Raw genomic sequence first — 20,823 nt, 5'->3', positions numbered from 1 at the left:
GATCTAGTCTTGCTAGAGAAATTACAGAAAAATGCAAAAAATGGATCCCTGGAAATTCCATTGACTAAAAAAGCACGCTTCTAACTCTGAATATTCTACATCCTGCAAGGTACCAGAGTCTCTTACTTTACTGTTATATTGCCGACGGTGAAAACAACATAAATATAAATCGCTTTATTAAGTACAACACAAATCAAAGATCAAGACAAGGCACACATAAAGTTATTGTTGCAACGACAAGACTGTAAAAGTGATGAAAATTTTTGGATAAGAACCGCAATCTTATACAACATTTTTTGTATAATAACAGATCTAAGGAGCAAATCAAAAAGAAAAAGAATTACCAACATCTAGACACAATTCCTTAGAGAACGATTTATGGAGAACGACTCTGTACCTGGAGAGTTTGCTGCTTATGTACGAACTGTAGCATCCACACAAAGCTCATCTAACTGACGAAGAAGGGCGTGGACCACCCGTGGATGAATTCCAGAAGCCTTCTCTCCTACTACTACTACATACGCCTCCCTGGCGCGGGATCAATGAGCCGGCGACACGTTGTCAAAGCTTCCATTGGAGCCATAGTAGAAGAGGGGTGGCTTTCGTGTTAAATCACCCTTTAAATTATTTAAATCTCGATTTTTAACTCATCTTGTATACCCCTTTTTTATTACTACTGATGCTATCTTTGTTTGCGACGAATACCGAACACGAGAATTAACACTGAAAGCCTAATTTGGAGATAAAAATCCAACTTGAAAGACACGTTAAGAAACGAAAATTTCAACCTTACAATTAAACAAAACCAAAGTAAGTTTAAAGCAATATATGTAGGTTTTTTTAATAAAAATCATGTCGATATGCATCTGCTACATCAAGTCGAAAATGTATTTTTATTCAGATGTAAATGTTTCGTAGATACGATTGTAGATATGTAAAAATTCGTTTTAAATTTCCTTGAATGATCGATTTTAGTGATTTGCATTTTATTTTCTGGCTTTTCATTTTAGCATTTTGTATTGTTTATAACGTGACGATGAACTCAGAGTTCGAAAACGTTCGTAAGAAAGTTTTAAATTGACAATCATCTTTTAAATCTCTATCTTTGTTTGTTGATGATGCTTTGACGCTTGACTACTGTCAGAATTTATACATGTAAATAGGAGTTGACCTGTCATCCCCGAGATGACCGACTACCCTACAAGGGGAGGGACTTGCTCTTAATTGACGGTTCTAACTGTTATGGCATCTCCAGTATTTCTACTTTCAGAATGGCTTTCTGTTTGAAGAGGCTAGTTGTTTCGTCAAAACTGCGCAAGGTTAATTTTCTACTAATTGCATCTTGTTTATATTCAAGAACTTTGCTTTTACCGGTGATCTTTTTCAGTCAATGCTGAAGCAGATAGCCAGTGTGCATTCTGAGGCTGTTCAAAGTAAGTGCCTTTAATAATCTAGTTTACTAAATTGAATTAATTGAAGTCATTAATCTAACCAACCGGCAAACATAGGGAAATGTTAGAAATGGTAGCATCCCTGCTTATTAGTTGCTGTCGAACAAAATATATTGAAAGCAATTGTTTCACTTGTATTTTTTTATTGAAACGAAGGTAAGTATTGGATTCCTCTGGTTTTTATACCAGGCTGAATTTGTTCATACGTTTGACCCAAGAACGAAGAAACCACTTAAACACTCACTAATTTAAGTTCACATGAGGACAAAAAGTCGGTGTCGTTTAATGTGAGAAGGCCAGGTTACACATTTCGGCTTATTTTAAAAATAATTTTATCCCTTCTAGCAAAGAGAAATATTCATTACCATTTTTTCGAACATTTTTCAGACCTGAGTGCTTGCTTTGTTAAAGTTTCCACTTCAACTATAGTACAGCGTTTTTTCGAGGATGACAGCTGCGAGCAGTTGCATATAGTAAATTAGAGAATGGGACTAACCGTATCTGCAAAACACTGAAGGTAAGCATCAAGTAAAACGAAAAATAGCCTATAGAGCCAGCAAAAAGAGGCTCAGCGTGATTACAAAAAGCAATTTACGACTTACTAAGGGATCTAGTTTGCGAGGAACCAAAAAAGGCATATTTCGTGAACATCGAGAAAAAATGGATAGGCTTGAAAATGGCTTTTTCGAACGCAAGCGAACAAGCAATTCCAGTGGGCAAAGTTGATGGTGGTAAACGAGTGAAGATGTCACTGAGTTAAGAAACATTTGCACTCAAAACGAGGAAAGTCTGCTACAAGGAATTGAGGAAACCGCAAACAAATGAGTTACCAAATTACGAACGAAGTCGAAACAAACCAAGGAGACTTACAGAGATGGTAATTTAAAGTAGAGAGCGAGAAACAGCACATGACTCAAAACAAAAGGCAAAGAAAAAACTTGTGGAGCTATGTCAAGCAAAAAACGAAGACACACTAGTAGTATATATATAAGTGGTATAGTCATACTACGGGGGGGACATTACATGTTTTAAGATAGGGAATAATCATGTATGCAAGGATAGATGGGACATTTGAGAAAATGATCTTCGCCCCGGTGGGATTCGAACCCGGATCTAGTGCATGGGAAGCCGATCTTGTACCACTGGGCCAAAGGTGTATAAAATCTATGAGGTTATGTTTGTATATATTCTGGACCCGTTATGTACGCTTATATTAAATTGGTTGTAGGTACATATGTAGTAAATTTGTGAGAGAGGTGGGTACATATGTAGTAAATATGTACTTTCCAGTAAACATGTATATATTCTGGCTTCGAACTACAGATGGAGGCATTTTGGAATTTCAAACTATGAAAAAATGTCCCCTAATATTTTATTAACTTCAAAGTGCTTTGCGCGCGATGAGTACATGTAAAGTAAACTAAACCAACCAATCACATTCGAGCTGCATTAGAAAGCCAATTCAAAAAAAATTAGACATTTTACCGTTTTACACATTTCAAAACACTAGCCTAGTCTTGATTTGAAAAATGACAAACCGAGTTGTAAGAGATGAAATTGATGGGGGTATTACAAACTTGGTTTTCGATGATGGAAACCGAGAGAGACCACCATGGCGGCGCTGTTCCAACACCATAGTCCCTCGATCAGAGATCATATTCTTTGTTCAAGTGAGTATTATAGTGCTCATGATCAGTCTTTGTTTCGCCATGCTATTCTTGATACCAGAAAGTTGTGAGGAGAAGTCAATTTGGATTGCACTGCTTTCGAGTCTAGTTGGTTATATTTTGCCAAACCCCAAACTATGAATAAAGTTATCCTTACAAACGATAGAATCTTCATGGCAGTTGTAGGCCCGAGTGGTTCAGGGAAAACCGACCTAATTTTCAACATGCTGCAAAGTTCATCTTTTTACCCAAGATTTCCCAAAATTTATTACTTCTACAAAGAGTTCCAGGACATTTTTACAGCTATGCAATGTAAAATACCACAAATCGAGTTCATCAAATATTCTGGATTGGATATAACAAAGAAACTTTCGAATTGTCTTCTCGTTTATGATGACTCATGCGAGGAAATATTTAACGACAGAGTTCGTAAAAATTGCAACATCGGGAAGACACAGAAAACTCCACGTGATTTATGTCAAACATAACTTATTCCAACAGAGCAAGTGGTCACGAACGATTGATCTCAACACCACTCATATCATTCTGTTTAAATCATTGCGTGACATTCAACAAATAGAATATCTCGCAAAACAGTTGAACTGCCTCCAATTACTCAAGGATGCATACAAATTATCGACAGCTCAGCCATATGGACATTTAATTGTTGACCTTGTTCCGAAAACAAGTCAAGGCTTACGATTTTCTTCTCAACTTTTTGGTCCCGAACCGTCAGTTTTCTATATTCCTTCGGAGGAAGCCATTATTACACCAATTATGAATGAAAAAGACACTTGCTTATGCTGAAGCGCTGGTGCGTCAGCAGTAACCCGAAATCGAGCGGCAAGCAAATTTTCCTAGCCCAAGATATTGATTTCATTTGGTTTCTAAGCGATTGTGTTATGAACGTCCTCTCTGGTGTTGTCTCAATCAACAAAAAAGAACTGCAAAAATTCGAATCCCAACTGCGACAACTTTCAGAAAAACATTTTAACGCACTACAAAGAAGTAAGCTTTTCCAAACAACGAGAGGGCATTCTCTCATTCGACTAATTGCCAGACCTTGTCTAGAGTATCTGAAGAAAAATGCCAACTGAAGAATTTGTGCTTATTCCCCGCAACATGTTTACAACTGAACAACCTCAGGTTTCGCAAATATTGAAGGACCCAGTTGCACGAAACAAATCAAAACAACTATCGCTTCTGCAGAGAACATTGAAACGCGAGCAGCCAGAAGCAGTTATTCATCAGAACACAGAGCAACAGACTGATGACGTCATGGTTTCCGATGAGGAAGAAAAACGGCAAAATATTACCGATAGGTTTAAACAGAAAGAGTTTGATGAAATCAGTCAGAATGTGATTAATGACATAAATTTTCTCGAAAAGGACAAACTTGAAAAATCAAAAATAATTTTGAAGAATATAAACCAATCGCGTAACATTTCTCTGGACGATGAAGGCGAAATTCTCATCGATGAGAGGAGCACTAACATTCCAGCTTCAACTTTCCTCTACGCATTACAACAAACATCATCAAAACTTTCGCATAACCATTATGAAGTGTTGAATTATTTGAACCTTGCACCACACCTCACTTGTAATACTTATGCAAAGTTCGTAAAAGTTCAGAAAGAGCAAAAATTACGTCAGTTTCCAGATGGAGGAGCCAGTGAACAGAAACCTTCTGTCGAGAGAGCAGAAAAAACAGAGACTGCTAGCTTTGATGAGGAAGGCTTCGCAGACGCAGAGGAAGAAATCAAAACGCCAACTAGCTGGAAAACTCCATTCAGTGGAAATCAAAAAACTAAATAACGTCTACATAAAAGGAAAAGCAGCCTTTGGAAGTGTTACCAACATCAAAAAGGAAAGCGGTCTATCACAGAAAAAAATTGAGAAATTCCTTCAATCGAAAAACTCGTACACCAAATATCGTCAATTCCGGAAAAATTTTCCACGATTGAAGGTAGTTGCTTACAGAATAAACGAGATCTGGTCCATGGATGTAGCCTATATGGACAAAATAGCAAAGCACAATAATGGGGTTAAATATCTATTGGTTGCAGTTGACGTTTTATCACGTTATTTACGTGTTCAACCTATGAAAACGATGTATGCAAAAGACTGCGTTGAAGCCTTCAAAAAAATGGTCAAGACGAAACAACCAGAGAAAGTGTGGACGGACAAAGGCACTGAATTCAAAGGCGAGTTCAAAACTTTCTGTGAAAACAAAAAGATTCATTTGTATACAACCGAAAACGAAACCAAATCGACGTTTGCGGAAAGAAATATTCGATCACTTAAAAACATTATATACAGATACTTGGAAGAAAAATGGACTTGGAACTATATAAAGGAGCTTCCCAATTTCGTAAATATCATTAACAGTCGTGTTAACCGCGTCACAAAGTTAGCCCCAAATAAAGTTTTCAAAAAACATGAACCATTTTTAATTTCGATTGCTTTGGACAACAATAAATATAAACCACGATTCGAAGAGGGGGACCTGGTACGAATAGCGAAACCAGACGATACCTTCAGAAAAGGTTATACTCAGAATTATACAGACGAAGTTTTCTCTGTACTACGATTGGCTACAACAAGTCCGCCTACCTACAATCTGATTGACGCAAACAACGTTAAAATCCTGGGGAAGTTTTACGAACCGGAATTAGTACAAGTTAACGTGTTAAACACTGAAGAGGAGCAATGATTTCTAACAGCAATGAGTTTACAATTGACTTGTTATCAAATGCATCAATGGACGTTTTCAATGAAAATACTATGGCAGCATTTCGGAACCAATTATCACAACCAATACACTTACAGGGAGAATGGCAAGTAGCATTGACTTCTCTATCTTTTCCATCAAACATCAATAACGTCAACTCTGGAGAAATAGTTGTTTACAAGAATTCAATGACCGATCCAAATGAGTCGAGTAATCGATCAGGACAACTCAGAAAAATTCGGACTGGTATTTACAACAGCTGGGAAGATCTAGTCTCGGAGATTTTTCGCATTGCAAGACTAAAACAGTTCGATCGTAAGTTCGACAAGATAACGCAAAAGCTTGTGTTAACATTTGGGGAAAATGAAGGATTGTCATTTCAAGACAATGAAATTCCCAGCATTCTTGGTTTCAAGGGGACCCCGGACCCTGCACACAATGGTTTTGTTCACATTGGTTACAAGACAAACTTGGAAAATGGGGCTCCGAACTCTCCTAACAGACATTTTGGTATTTTCCCCGTTGATATAACATGTGGCTCACAGCTTATTTTTGTCTACATCGACATTATTGAATATCAACACGTGGGTGACTCGCGGGTACCCATTCTCAAAATCATTGAATCGGAGAGACGTTTGAGAAACGGCAGCCTCAACACAGTAGCACCTGTTCACCATAAAACTTTCACAAACTTGGATTACAAGCGTTTACTTTCAAACAATATCCAGAGCATCAAAGTTGAGCTGAGAAGTGAGACTGGGAAACTAATACCTTTCACTGGAATCGGTAAAGTTGTCGTCAGTCTTAAATTTCAGAGAACGAGCTAACTGATGGAAGCCTACTATAATGATCAAGCATCCAATTCGATACCTCACTTCTCAGGACATTACAGACAAAGAGGAAGCGGTTTTGGAGCATTGGCTGCTGGCATTGGACGCGTGGCCTTACCTTTGGCAAGACGATTTATTTGGCCTGCAGCAAAGCGAATTGGCAGAGAGCTCCTTGTGCAAGGAGCGCCCGAGATAGCTGAATTTGCAACAAAGAAGAAGACAGCAAAGCAGGCATTAAAAAGTACAGTAGCAAAAACAGTAAAAAAACAATTAGGAGGATCACTTCACATCGGTCGGCGCGTCATTAGACGAAAGAAGTCCCGTGGAAGCAAAGCTTACAAAAACAAACCTTCTCCAATTAAACGTGCCATTTCATCAAAAACCAAGCTGCAAAGAAGTCGATCAGATTTCTTCTCAAAAGTCAAAAATGCGCGCTAACATTGTTATCCCATCTGAGGCAACACATAGTTCATTGGACTTGTTTGAGAAACCCCCTCTGCTCGTTACGTTTGACCAAGCTTTCGAGCAGAAAACTGGCCCCCTTTATTCTCCTACCGGATCTTCACTGGAATTTGAAATTGTTGGAGACCGAAACAATTTCATCGACTTACAGAAAATTTATCTTGAGGTAAAGTGCTGTATTGTGCAAAGCAATGGAAACAATTTACGTTATACTACTGGAGATGCCAATGCAAGCGACACACCTTTCTTCGTAAATAATATCTTACACTCTTTATTCGCTGATTGTACAGTGTCAGCTAACGGTAACAAAATTTCATCAGCTAATGGACACTACGCGCACAAATGTTTCATCGAAACTGAATTTTCTCATGGCTCAGACGCAAAAAGTACATGGTTGAAATGTCAAGGATACGAATACGAATCTGATCCCAACACAATTCCAAACGCTACTATTGCCCAACGGGAACTACTTGTTCGAAGATCCATCCAACTTACACTATACGGTAAAGTTGCTGTAGACTTTTTCATGTGAGAAGCACCTAATAAGTGGTGTCACAATGCGAATCTCTTTCCGAAGATCACAAGATGACTTTGTTATAATGAGTGAAGACGGTGCAAAGCATTATAAAGTGAAAATCGATGAAGCTAATTTGTTCGTTCGCAAAATGACAGTATCGGATAATGTGGTGGGAGCAATTGAAAAAACCCTTCTGAAAACCCCAGCCATGTATCGATACAACGAAGTTATTTCGAAAGCCTTTCTCGCAACAGCTGGACAACAAAGCTGGAAACAAGAAGATATTTTCACAAAGGAACCCATTCGAAGACTTATTATTGCAATGTCTGCAAGTGCCGCTTTCATTGGAACCAACACTGAAAATCCATTTTCATTTCGAAAGTTTGGTCAAAATGAGATAACTGTTTACCGCAATGGATTTGCAACTGCTGGTACGCCAATGTCGACCAGAGACGACAAAAGGCTATACTTCAATTCAATGGGAGCCTTGGCTTTCATTGAAAATGGTCACGGTATAACATTGGCTGATTTCCCGCGCCATTATATAATGGTGTTTGATCTTACGAGTACACAAGAAGCCACGCATGATTTCATTCACCCCGAATTAACAAACTCATCATTATCAATCGAACTTAAGTTCGGTGCAGCATTAGCAAACAACATTGAAATATTATTCTTGGGAGAAAAATGTTCAACAGTATACATCGATTCTGCAAGAAACGTTTCCAAAAACTCTCTGCCTATGAGCTAATGGATGAAGATCAGATATTCAAGTTGATACAGCAATGCAAACACTTGAAACATAAATTCAACGGTGTCTATGCCGCAGACAACTTCCCCCTGAAAATGTCGCCAAATTCTTTTACTATTGTCAACGCTTCACCTGCTGCATCAATTGGTACACATTGGCTTGTGTTAGCCAAAAGATATGCGTCTCCAATTATCTACTTTGCAGACCCTTTGGCTTTACCAATTTATTCGTATAAGCATATTTGCGATCACCTAAAGGGTATCAGTGCGGACACTATATATGTGGATCTTATGGAAGATAGACGAGAAACCGGAAAACCCTTGCAATGCGCGAACTCGCAACTGTGTGGACTTTTTTGCATATATATTGCTCACTATCTTATGACTGATTACTTTCCCTATATTCCTGATGTAAATGAGATGCAGCTGCTACCATTTGTTAAACATATGAATTAAAATTTCTCCAAAAAACTTCTGAAAGTTCATTAGATGTATGATTCCGAGAATCCAAAAAACTACAAAGCCAAAAAGTTGAAATAGCGGTTCAATGTTAATTTCTAATAAACATTCTTTAATCTCTGAGAAAGGTATATAAACTATGTCTGAAATCTCCAAATTTTACAGACGGAACGCCCCCAGATATGTTGATTTTATAGTCGATAAGTTGATAAATATAAGCCTAAGCAGCTCTAGATAGTTGAATTTTTCAGAGGACAGCCGCCAAGCGAGACCTTACACAATGTCAATAAGCCCCTCCGAGGACATAAAAATTTTGTTGACGCGTATTGTGATTAAAGCTTGCTTAAAACAAATAAATAAAGTTCGCTTTTAGCTGATTGGCTAAAGATAACCGGATTACTTTGATTACAGGAAGCAGTCTTTCACTCATTGCTTTTTGCCTTTCTTTCTACTGATCAGTTGACTAAAATCTTTCTTCTTACTTTTAAACTCCAATTTTACTGCTTTCAATCCTGTTCTCTTCACATCTGAGGGTTTTTAGCGCTATAAGCTGAAGTTTTGTTCAACAAAAATGAACCCAATAGTTTGCGAGATTTGTCGAAAAAAACTTTCTGATAAAAGAAGCCTCCGACGACACAAACAATTCATAAAATTTACGCCCCCCGCAACTCGTTCGAATGTCATGACTGTGGCTATGAGACCCATAGCTTATATGAAATGAGAGGCCATGTGACGGTTCAACACGGACAGACCAATCCTCGATACTGTCTTTACTGTAACAAAATTTTCAGCAGAGACCTTGACTACATGGAACATATGAATAACGTCCACGGTTTGCCAACATGGAATGTTGACGCAGACACGATCTCTGAAAACGGACTACTACCAGTTGAAAAAGCTTTCGGAAACAGCATGAGGGAGTACGAAGTGAAAGTGGGTGTCCGCGAGATTGACCTGTTACACGCCATGCAGGTTAAAAGTGAAGAGATCAAGAACATTGTCAGAATAAGTGTGCAGCAGAGTCCTCAGAAAATCCAATTTGGAGCTGTGATACAGCTAAGAAAACCAGTTGAAGACTCAGAAGACTTGTCTGAGGAATCACACAAGATAACAATTCATGTACAGTCAAAAATGGAACGAGTTGACTTCGGAGGCATTGCAGACGAAAGTTTTCACCAAATGGTTGAACAGATGCTCTTGTCACTTAACAGCTTTGCATCTCATGGTAGCGGTTGGTCTTTGGATCAGATAATAAAAATTGAAATTCGCACAGTGAAATCGAAGCCAATCGAGGGCTCATCTTACTTAGCGTTACCACATAAGCTCTCGCAAACGTCAGCTCTTAACATCAGAAACAGGGAAGATGAAAACTGCTTTTTATATTGCTTCACAGCGGCATATCATTTGAAGTATGGGCCACGACTTGTGCCAAAAGGAACCTCAAGTCGACAAATTACTAGCCCTCATACATATGGGCCCGAAAACAAAATAGCCAAGCAGCCAATTGGGCAGTATAACATGCCCATGGGATTTCACCAGATGAGTCGATTTGAGGAGCTGAACAATGTGCGTGTAAACGTGTTTCGGTAAGTTATGCTTCACTATATTTGAAATAATAGCATCGTATAAAAGTTTTCATTGGTTATATATATCCCCCCTCTCACACTCCTCTTTTGATTGGAAACTAAAACACGCGTTCAACTTCAGGTACTCAGACGAAAAACTGATCCCCTTCCGTGTCTCAAAAAAACTCGATTGTGTATTCAATCTCGATTTACTTCTTCTAAGCGATGGAACCATGCATCACTACGTCCTGATCAGAAACTTGAAGAGCTTAGTTCACAAAGTGAGGAAAAGAGTTCAACGCATTGATAATCACCTGTGCAGGAACTGTTTTCATGTCTGTAGTTCAAAAGCAAGATACGAAAAACACATATCTTGTTGTCAAGAGAAGAAGCCAGCTATTGTGCGAATGCCAGCTGAGAACAAAAACTCCTTAACCTTTAGAAAACTACAAGCTCGCTGGTTTGCTCCAGTGGTTGGCTTTTTTGATCTCGAGTCATTCATTGAGCCGATCATGACTTGTAGAAACGACCCACAGTTCTCCGATACAAGAGCTATTGAAATGCACAAACCATGCAGCTATGCCTTGCTGTTCATTGCACAAGGTCAAGAAGAACCATTTCATTTTGAAGGTGAACGAGGACCTGGAGTAATGCAGAAGTTCGTGAAATCACTCGAGGAGATGGCAAAGACGATATATGTCGTAAAGCAACAAAACAGATACTTTGATGGCATACCGACAATCGCAAGAACTAACGTTGAGAACTGTTGGATTTGTGAGTCTCCATTAGATCAATCAATCGAAAACCCAACAGCGCTAGATCATTGTCACTTCACGGGCGAGTTTCTTGGCTGGGCTCATAATGAATGTAACATCAACCGCAAACTTTTGAACTTCACGCCAGTATTTGCGCATAATCTTTCAAACTATGATCTCCACCACGTAATACTAGCACTTCAAGCAAGCAACATGCAAAACCGGATTACAATAGTCCCAACCACAGATGAAAAATATATAGCACTCGAAATTGGAGTTTTCATAAAAATGCGGTTAGACAAAAACAAAAAGGAACGACCAGTATACGAAAACATAAGACTGCTGGACTCTTTTCGGTTCATGCCTGCATCTCTTGACTCATTGGCTAAAAATCTGCCAGCCGAAGCTTTCAAGTTGTTGGTGCAGCACTTCAGTGAATGGCCAGAAAGTGCTGTCGACAAGTTGAAGCAAAAAGGCTTCTTCCCTTACAACTACATTGACAACTTCGACAAACTGGAGGAGTCCGAGCTGCCTCCGCGTTCTCTGTGGACCAACAGTTTACATCAGTTTGAAGTTAACGTAACACAGGAAGAATACGAGCACGCAGTAGAAGTATTTAAACTTTTTGAATGTAGTGCTGTCGGTGAATACTACGACATTTATCTGCAAACAGATGTTTTCCTGTTAGCAGCCATTGTACTCTGCTTTCGAAAGGTTTGTTACGAAACATATGGTTTGGACTGCTGCCAGTACTATACTGCATCGAATCTATCAGTTGACGCAATGCTGAAAACTTGCAAAGCCCCCATAGAGTTGCTAACCCAGCGCGAGCACCTAGACATGGTAGAAAATCTGATCCGCGGAGGGATCAGTTCCGTTTAGAGTAAAAGATTGGCAGTAGCCAACAATAAATATCTTGAAAATTTTGATGCAGAGAATCCGTCAACCTTCATTATAATGATCGACGCAAACAATCTTTATGGTGGAGTGATGGAGAAGTTTTGCTTACCACTTAACGATTTTGACTATTTCGATCAGGTATGGGATTCAGAAATTGAACCTGAACTAATCAACAAAATTCTAGAGACTGCAGATGACAGTGATGTTGGCTACATCGTAGAAGTAGACCTGGACTATCCCGAAGATCTTCACAATCTACACTCTGACTTCCCATTAGCACCAACAAAGGACAAAATTGATGCATACTGGCTGAGTGAATACCAACAGGAACTCCTTGAGCAGATGCAAGTGAACGCGCCTCCTTCGAATAAAAAAGTCTATTCCAAAAACGAAATATACTCTGCATTATCAGACACTCAAGTTGTACGTTGAGCTAGGGCTAAAAGTAACCAAAGTTCATCAAGCACTTGCATTCAAACAGTCCAAATGGCTGGCGCCATACGTTCAGCTGAACACTCAAAAGCGCAAGGGAGCTCAGAACAAGTTTGAAGAGAGTTTCTATAAGCTCATGGTTAACAGCGCTTTTGGGAAAACATGTGAAGGCAAACGCAACCGGATTAAAGTCAAGATGGTACGTGATGAACAAGAAGCCTTAAAATGGACTAGTAGACCTGAGCTGAAAACTTTTCAAATCCTTGCTGATGATCTGGCTACAGTAAGTCTCAACCAGACCGAAATTTTATGGGACAAACCTACAATTGTTGGAGCGTGTATCCTAGACCTCTCAAAAAAATTTATGTATGAGTTCCACTACAAAACCATGAAACAGAACTTTGACTGCAAACTGCTTTATTCTGACACTGACAGCTTTGTTTATGAGGTGCAAACAGAGGACTTTTTTGCAGATATAGAATCAAAACAATTGACACAGCTCTTTGACTTTTCCAACTTCCCAAGGAACCATCCACAATACGATGGAAGCAATGCAAAAGTAACGCTCAAGTTCAAGGATGAAATGGCTGGCCGCACAGTTTCTGAATTTGTAGGTCTCAAGCCCAAGCTCTACTCGATCAAACTTTCCGAAGGTAAATATTTCTTTATATACTCACCAGTTTTTCTTTTGGATATATTACGAAGAGAAGACGTGAGAAGACGTAATCGATGGTTCAAACTTTTTCTAAAGTCAGTTTCCGTTGTCTAGTGGCTACAGGTGAAATCAGGTGTTCAATCTATGTTAAAAACTTTCACAGGTGATACGAAGCAGTCAGCTAAAGGGGTCACCAGAGACGCGCGGCAGAGAATGACTCATGAATTGTACAAGCAGGTTCTCTTGGGTGGAGAAACAGTACGCCTGCTAAATACAAGAATTGCATCAAGCAAACACCAGTTGATGACAGTTGTCACCAATAAAAAATCGTTGTCTGGATACGACGACAAGCGTTATATTTGCCCGGACAAATTAACAACGCTGCCATTCGGACATAAGCAATTGCTAGATGAAATGTTTGCCCGACAGATTACTTGCAATCCAGAGTGGGGTTCAAGCGATGAGAGTGACAACGAAGTCCTGGCAGAGTCTTCCATGGAACAGAGCCCACCGCCTACTCAGTACACTCCAGAAACAGAGCTGCAGGAGTTCTGGTCTCCGCCTGACCCAGGTCTCAACCAACGATCATACAGCGATGATGAACTTGAAGAGGACCTGATTGACTTCGAACTGTTGAGCGAGCAAGACGATGTCGACCACGACAGGTGCTTATTTATCGACGATGAAGCTGAGGAATCAGATCGAAGTGAAAGTTTTCTCGACATTTGCTCTAATTCAGAAGTGTTTTCCCTCGAAAACCCTCCTGATGCGCCAAGAAAAAAACAAAAGTGCAGGTCAGACTCAAATCTAGATGAGAACAACGTCCTTAATAATACACCAAAAATAACTCTCACAAGCCCAAAACAGTTTGAAATTGTTTCCGACGACGACAGTGATATTCCTCAGAAAATCAGGAAGACGTCAGTAATCGCACTAGACTTTGATAATGCTGGCCCACTATAAACTCATGACTCTATCTATCGTTTATGACAATCAAATATGTGGTAATGTGGTTGTCTCCCTTCGGGTTGAGCCTACGTACCGTAAATAAAAAAATTTCACTTCACCTCCAAGTGAAGACAAAAATTTTTCTACAACAAAACACACTATCCAAATCATTACACAGTAGGATATGAATAAGTTTTTTTACCCCCTATACTCCTTTTGAGAAATGCTAAGTATCGATTAGGTAGGCTGCAGGGGGGACCAGGTATGAATGAATAATTTTTTAATCCCCTATACCCCTTTTGAGAAATGCTAAGTATCGATTAGGTAGGCTGCAGGGGGGACCAGGTATGAATGAATAATTTTTTTACCCCCTATACCCCTTTTGAGAAATGCTAAGTATCGATTATGTAGGCTGCAGGGGGGACCAGGTATGAATGAATAAGTTTTTTTACCCCCTATACCCCTTTTGAGAAATGCTAAGTATCGATTAGGTAGGCTGCAGGGGGGACCAGGTATGAATGAATAATTTTTTTACCCCCTATACCCCTTTTGAGAAATGCTAAGTATCGATTAGGTAGGCTGCAGGGGGGACCAGGTATGAATGAATAAGTTTTTTTACCCCCTATACCCCTTTTGGGAAATGCTAAGTATCGATTAGGTAGGCTTCAGGGGGGGAGCAGGTTATGAATGAATAAGTTTTTTTACCCCCTATACCCCTTTAGAGAACCGCTAAGTATCGATTAGGTAGGCTGCAGTTGGGACCAGGTATGAATGAATAAGTTTTTTTACCCCCTATACCCCTTTTGAGAAATGCTAAGTATCGATTAGGTAGGCTGCAGGGGGGACCAGGTATGAATGAATAATTTTTTTACCCCTATACCCCTTTTGAGAAATGCTAAGTATCGATTAGGTAGGCTGCAGGGGGGACCAGGTATGAATGAATAAGTTTTTTTACCCCCTATACCCCTTTTGGGAAATGCTAAGTATCGATTAGGTAGGCTTCAGGGGGGAGCAGGTTATGAATGAATAAGTTTTTTTACCCCCTATACCCCTTTAGAGAAACGCTAAGTATCGATTAGGTAGGCTGCAGGGGGACCAGGTATGAATGGATAAGTTTTTTTACCCCCTATACCCCTTTTGAGAAATGCTAAGTATCGATTAGGTAGGCTTCAGGGGGGAGCAGGTTATGAATGAATAAGTTTTTTTACCCCCTATACCCCTTTTGAGAAATGCTAAGTATCGATTAGGTAGGCTTCAGGGGGGAGCAGGTTATGAATGAATAAGTTTTTTTACCCCCTATACCCCTTTTGAGAAATGCTAAGTATCGATTAGGTAGGCTGCAGGGGGGACCAGGTATGAATGAATAAGTTTTTTTACCCCCTATACCCCTTTTGAGAAATGCTAAGTATCGATTAGGTAGGCTGCAGGGGGGACCAGGTATGAATGAATAAGTTTTTTTTACCCCCTATACCCCTTTTGAGAAATGCTAAGTATCGATTAGGTAGGCTGCAGGGGGACCAGGTATGAACGAATAATTTTTTTACCCCCTATACCCCTTTTGAGAAATGCTAAGTATCGATTAGGTAGGCTGCAGGGGGGACCAGGTATGAATGAATAAGTTTTTTTACCCCCTATACCCCTTTTGAGAAATGCTAAGTATCGATTAGGTAGGCTGCAGGGGTGACCAGGTATGAATGAATAAGTTTTTTTACCCCCTATACCCCTTTTGAGAAATGCTAAGTATCGATTAGGTAGGCTGCAGGGGGGGACCTGGTATGAATGATTAAGTTTTTTAACCCGCTATACCCCTTTTGAGAAATGCTAAGTATCAATTAGGTAGTCTGCAGGGGAATGGATGAATAAGTTTTAGACCGTAAAAGATAAGCGCGAAAAAGTGCGCGTTGAAAATCAGGAGAGAAGCGTTTTTTTCCTCGTTGTCATGGTATAGAGACGCGAAAAACATGTTCATAGTTACCTCCGTAGATCATCTGTGTTGATTGTAGCAATCTGTCATAATCTACCCTACAACTGATCTAAGTGTCTAAGTGAGCTCAGTGAGTGTTTGTGAATGGTGGTGCGTGTTAAAAGTTTGTGAACTGGTGTCGTCTAATTTTCGCAATAGGGTTTCTCTAAACCAGCAAGGTCCTCTTCCTGATCATTGGGGTTGCCAAAGTCAAGAAGGCAAAGAGTTTACTGGCGTCAAGCGAGTACAGTTCCTGCTACTCTTTAGACTGTTTATCTCAATACTTGTTTCTCCAGACAAGACTTTATAATAAATTCCGCAAAATATAGAAATCATGAACAACTAATTGTACAAATAAGAGCAGCATCTAATGAAGTGGAAAGAATAATTCCTTCCGAGGAGATTGGAAAAAGTTTTAGAAAAAAAGGTTGCCGTGAAAAAGATAGAAAGTTTTAACAGAACTAACCATAGCATCGTTTTCTTTCCCCACTTGCTCCCAGCTTCTGCTCCCATACCCATCCTGCTCCCCACTTGCTCTCAGCTTTGCTCTCCGTTCTGCTCTACCCTCGCTCCCAGCTTTTGATCTACCGCCCTGCTCCCTCCTCGCTCTCCGTCATGCTCTCCCTGGATTGCTCTCCGCTTCGCTCAGCCTTCTGCTTCCCACACTGCTCAAGGACGTTGCTTAAGACCCAATACACAAGATGTTTTTCACCAATACTCTTTATATGTTCAAGTTAAAACTTGCTTAGGTAACCCCTAGGTAGCTTAGGATCCAATGCACAAGTTATTTTTCACCAATACCCCTTATATATACAAGTTGAAACTCTGGCTTAGGTAACTGGCTTAGGTATCCAGGTAGCTCAGGATCCAATACACAGGTTGTTTTCCCCCAATACTCTTTCGATGTACAAGTTAAAACTCGCTTAGGTAACCAGCAGTTGGCTTGGGATACAATACACAAGTTATTTTTCACCAAGACCCTTTATATATACAAGTTAAAACTCGCTTAGGCAAACAGTAGGTAGCTTAGAATCCAAAACACAAGTTCTTTTTGACCAATACTGCTTATATGTACAAGTTAAAACTCGCTTAGGCAACCAGCAGGCAGCATAGGATGCAATACACAAGTAATTTTTCACCAATACTCCTTATATGTACAAGTAAAAACTCGCTTAGGCAAACAGTAGGTAGCTTAGAATCCAAAACACAAGTTCTTTTTGACCAATACTGCTTATATGTACAAGTTAAAACTCGCTTAGGCAACCAGCAGGCAGCTTAGGATCCAATACGCAAGTTATTTTTGACCAATACTCTTTATATGTACAAGTTAAAACTCGCTTAGGCAACCAGCAGGAAGCTTAGGATCCAATACACAAGTTATTTTTTACTAATACTCTTTACATGTACAAACTACAAATCGCTTAGGTAGCCAGCAGGTAGCTTAGGATCCAACACACAAGTTATTTTTCACCAATACTCGATGTACAAGTTAAAAATCGCTTAGGTAACTCCTAGGGAGCTTAGGATCCAATGCACAAGTTATTTTTCCCCAATACTCTTTCGATGTACAAGATAAAACTCGCTTAGGCAACCAGCAGGAAGGTTAGGATCCAATACACAAGTTATTTTTCACCAAAACTCTTTCGATGTACAAGTTAAAACTCGCTTAGGTAATCAGCAGGTAGCTTAGAATCCAAAACACAAGTTCTTTTTGACCAATACTGCTTATATGTACAAGTTAAAACTCGCTTAGGCAACCAGCAGGAAGCTTAGGATCCAATACACAAGTTATTTTTTACTAATACTCTTTACATGTACAAACTACAAATCGCTTAGGTAGCCAGCAGGTAGCTTAGGATCCAACACACAAGTTATTTTTCACCAATACTCGATGTACAAGTTAAAAATCGCTTAGGTAACTCCTAGGGAGCTTAGGATCCAATGCACAAGTTATTTTTCCCCAATACTCTTTCGATGTACAAGATAAAACTCGCTTAGGCAACCAGCAGGAAGGTTAGGATCCAATACACAAGTTATTTTTCACCAAAACTCTTTCGATGTACAAGTTAAAACTCGCTTAGGTAACCCCTAGGTAGCTTAGGATCCAATACACAAGTTCTTTTTCACCAATACTCTTTCGATGTACAAGTTAAAAATTGCTTAGGTAACCCCTAGGTAGCTTATGATCCAATACACAAGTTATTTTTTACCAATACTCTTCATATGTACAAGTTAAAAGTCGCTTGGGTAACCAGTAGGTAGCTTAGGATCCAATACACAAGTTATTTTTCACCAATACTCTTCATATGTACAAGTTAAAACTCGCTTAGGTAACCAGCAGTTGGCTTGGGATCCAATACACAAGTTATTTTTCACCAAGACCCTTTATATATACAAGTTAAAACTCGCTTGGGTAACCAGTAGGTAGCTTAGGATCCAAAACACAAGTTATTTTCCCCCAATACTCTTTCGATGTACAAGTTAATACTCGCTTAGGTAACCAGCAGTTGGCTTGGGATCCAATACATAAGTTATTTTTCACCAAGATCCTTTATATATACAAGTTAAAACTCGCTTAGGTAATCAGCAGGTAGCTTAGGATCCAATACACAAGTTATTTTTCACCAATACTCTTCATATGTACAAGTTAAAACTCGCTTAGGTAAGCAGCAGATAGCTTATGAACAGAACACTCAAGAACTTCGCATGTCCTTTATGCCTTACAGGCTTTCTAGAATGTGCTCAATCTTAAATCGATAAGGGAGTGGCTAGGATAGGAATCAATACATATGTCTTTTCGCATCCATATAGATGCTGCTTTTAAAGAGGATCCCCTAAACCCCTTATGTAATGATTCTTAATTTTTTTTCTGACAGCAAGAGACCTTGCACCTAACACGATCTTTTTAAAACATCAACTAATGTTTCTAACATACAAAATAAAAACAAGGTTTCGCAAATTAGGTTTTGCTCTTCTATCTCAAAGTAAAAGGACAAGTTACAATGGGATACATAGTTCACCTGTGAAGCAATCTAGTTGAAGTACAAAGTTATCAAACTTTTTCTTGATTTTTTGTTTTCTTGCTTTTCATCTGCTTTTTCAAAGCCTCGCGGGCTTTTAGAGCCGCTTTTCTCTCCGTTTTTCCACTTTCCTGACAATTTGGTCCCACGTTTTCTTTGTCTAGTTTTGCTGCTTTGTCGAATTTGCGAGCTGCTGCCGTGTAGTACAGTCTTCCGCAATCGTAATATTTTTTCGCTTGAAGAACTTTCTTTCTGTTCATTTCGCTAGCCTGACTTAGCTTAAGTGAGGCTGCGTTGTAGTATACTTGAGCCTGCTTTTTCATTCTCAATACATGAGCACAATCATCGCACTGGCCACCACGATTATGAATTGGCAGAGATGGAGCAGCTCTCGTGATGCGAATCTCGTTAGAAGTTGATGGTCCAGAATGCTCCGTTTGCTGGAAAAAACATTAGTTTTCATTTGCAAATGGATATTTGTGAACTTTCATTTGCTCAACACCGGTGAGTAGCTTCTTTGTACATGATTGTTTTGAAAAAATTCAGTGACATTTAAGAGCAGTGACATCTATGGTTTTCCAAGATATCGAGATCCCAAAAAACCACGGGAGATTATTCTCAAAATACATTAGTTAACGAATTCACTTACCCTCCACAAGTTCTTGAAACGAATTTTCGGTGGCACCAAAACCTCAGCTGAACTTGCACTTTGACTGGTCGATATCGAACTGGCGTTTGTTTCGTAAACGTTCATGTCAATAGAGAAGAAAGATTGATTACCAAATGTAAACAAAAGCAAAAAAAAAGAAACACAGAGCAACAAGGGTTCGAATGTCAAAACAAATGTTATTGAAAGCTGGTCAACTTGTTTACGAATTAGGAGAAATGAGAATGAGTAACTGTTACTTTTATCCCCTCGTTCCAGGAGGCACATAGATTCAGCTGACTAGACGACTGAGAATACCGAATTAATGTAGTCTCTAATTATTTAATTAACTTGTATCTCGTCGCTAAAATGTTTGCCGGAATCAGACGTCTGAAAGCACCGAGTTAATAAAATGCTTTATAAAATTTAAAACTTTCGGAATATTAAGACAGGTTTATAAAAATTAGAAGTGCATTACTTATCATGTCGAATGTTGTGGTTAGGTGTCTGAAAATACCGAGTAATCCCAATAGCAAATTAATTAACTGCTCATATATACGCTCACTGCAAACTGCAGTAGTGAACAACACTGCTATAAAGAAAGCTAAATAAACAAAGCTGTGACTAGGCTAGACAAATATCAAAATTAGTTCAAGCCAGCGCAAAATTTGAAATAATTATCCAATAGGCCGAAAAGTCAAAAAACCGAACAAAAATTCCCCCCCCCCCCCCCAAAAATCGATTTCTTTGTACCTGACATAACTCCAGGAAAAATTTTCAAAAGTTCTCGGAAAATTGAATTTTCGGCCAAAAAGTACAAATATCCCATCTATCCTTGCATACATGATTATTCCCTATCTTAAAACATGTAATGTCCCCCCCCCCCCCCGTAGTATGACTATACCACTTATATATACTACTCACACTATAAAATTCCCGATCTCATCAATATGAGAGTGGTGTCCTAACGAAGAATAGCTCACTGGGCCAGCAAAAAGAGGCTCAGCGTGATTACAAACAAGCCAATTACGACTTTTTAAGGGATCTAGTTTCCGAGGAACCAAAAAACCGT

The 20,823-nt window shown here is 39.3% G+C and overlaps 1 protein-coding gene across 1 annotated transcript in view; it reads left to right on the top strand.

The window, feature by feature from the left end:
- Positions 1-1,224: 1,224 nt before the first annotated feature.
- The window catches only part of LOC142341099 (calcium uniporter protein, mitochondrial-like), a 28,948-nt gene continuing 9,349 nt past the window's right edge, over positions 1,225-20,823 (top strand). Inside the window, exons 1-2 of the mRNA XM_075391977.1 lie at positions 1,225-1,319; positions 1,388-1,433. Coding sequence (XP_075248092.1) covers positions 1,272-1,319; positions 1,388-1,433 — 94 coding nt within the window. The 5' untranslated portion in view covers positions 1,225-1,271. The remainder of the gene's footprint in view (positions 1,320-1,387; positions 1,434-20,823) is intronic.

Source organism: Convolutriloba macropyga, chromosome 6 (assembly GCF_964194025.1).
Source record: "Convolutriloba macropyga chromosome 6, txConMacr16.3, whole genome shotgun sequence".
Classification (NCBI taxonomy): Eukaryota; Metazoa; Xenacoelomorpha; order Acoela; family Convolutidae; genus Convolutriloba; species Convolutriloba macropyga.
Note: the sequence above shows the minus strand (reverse complement) of the source record. Positions and strands in the feature narration are given on the sequence as shown.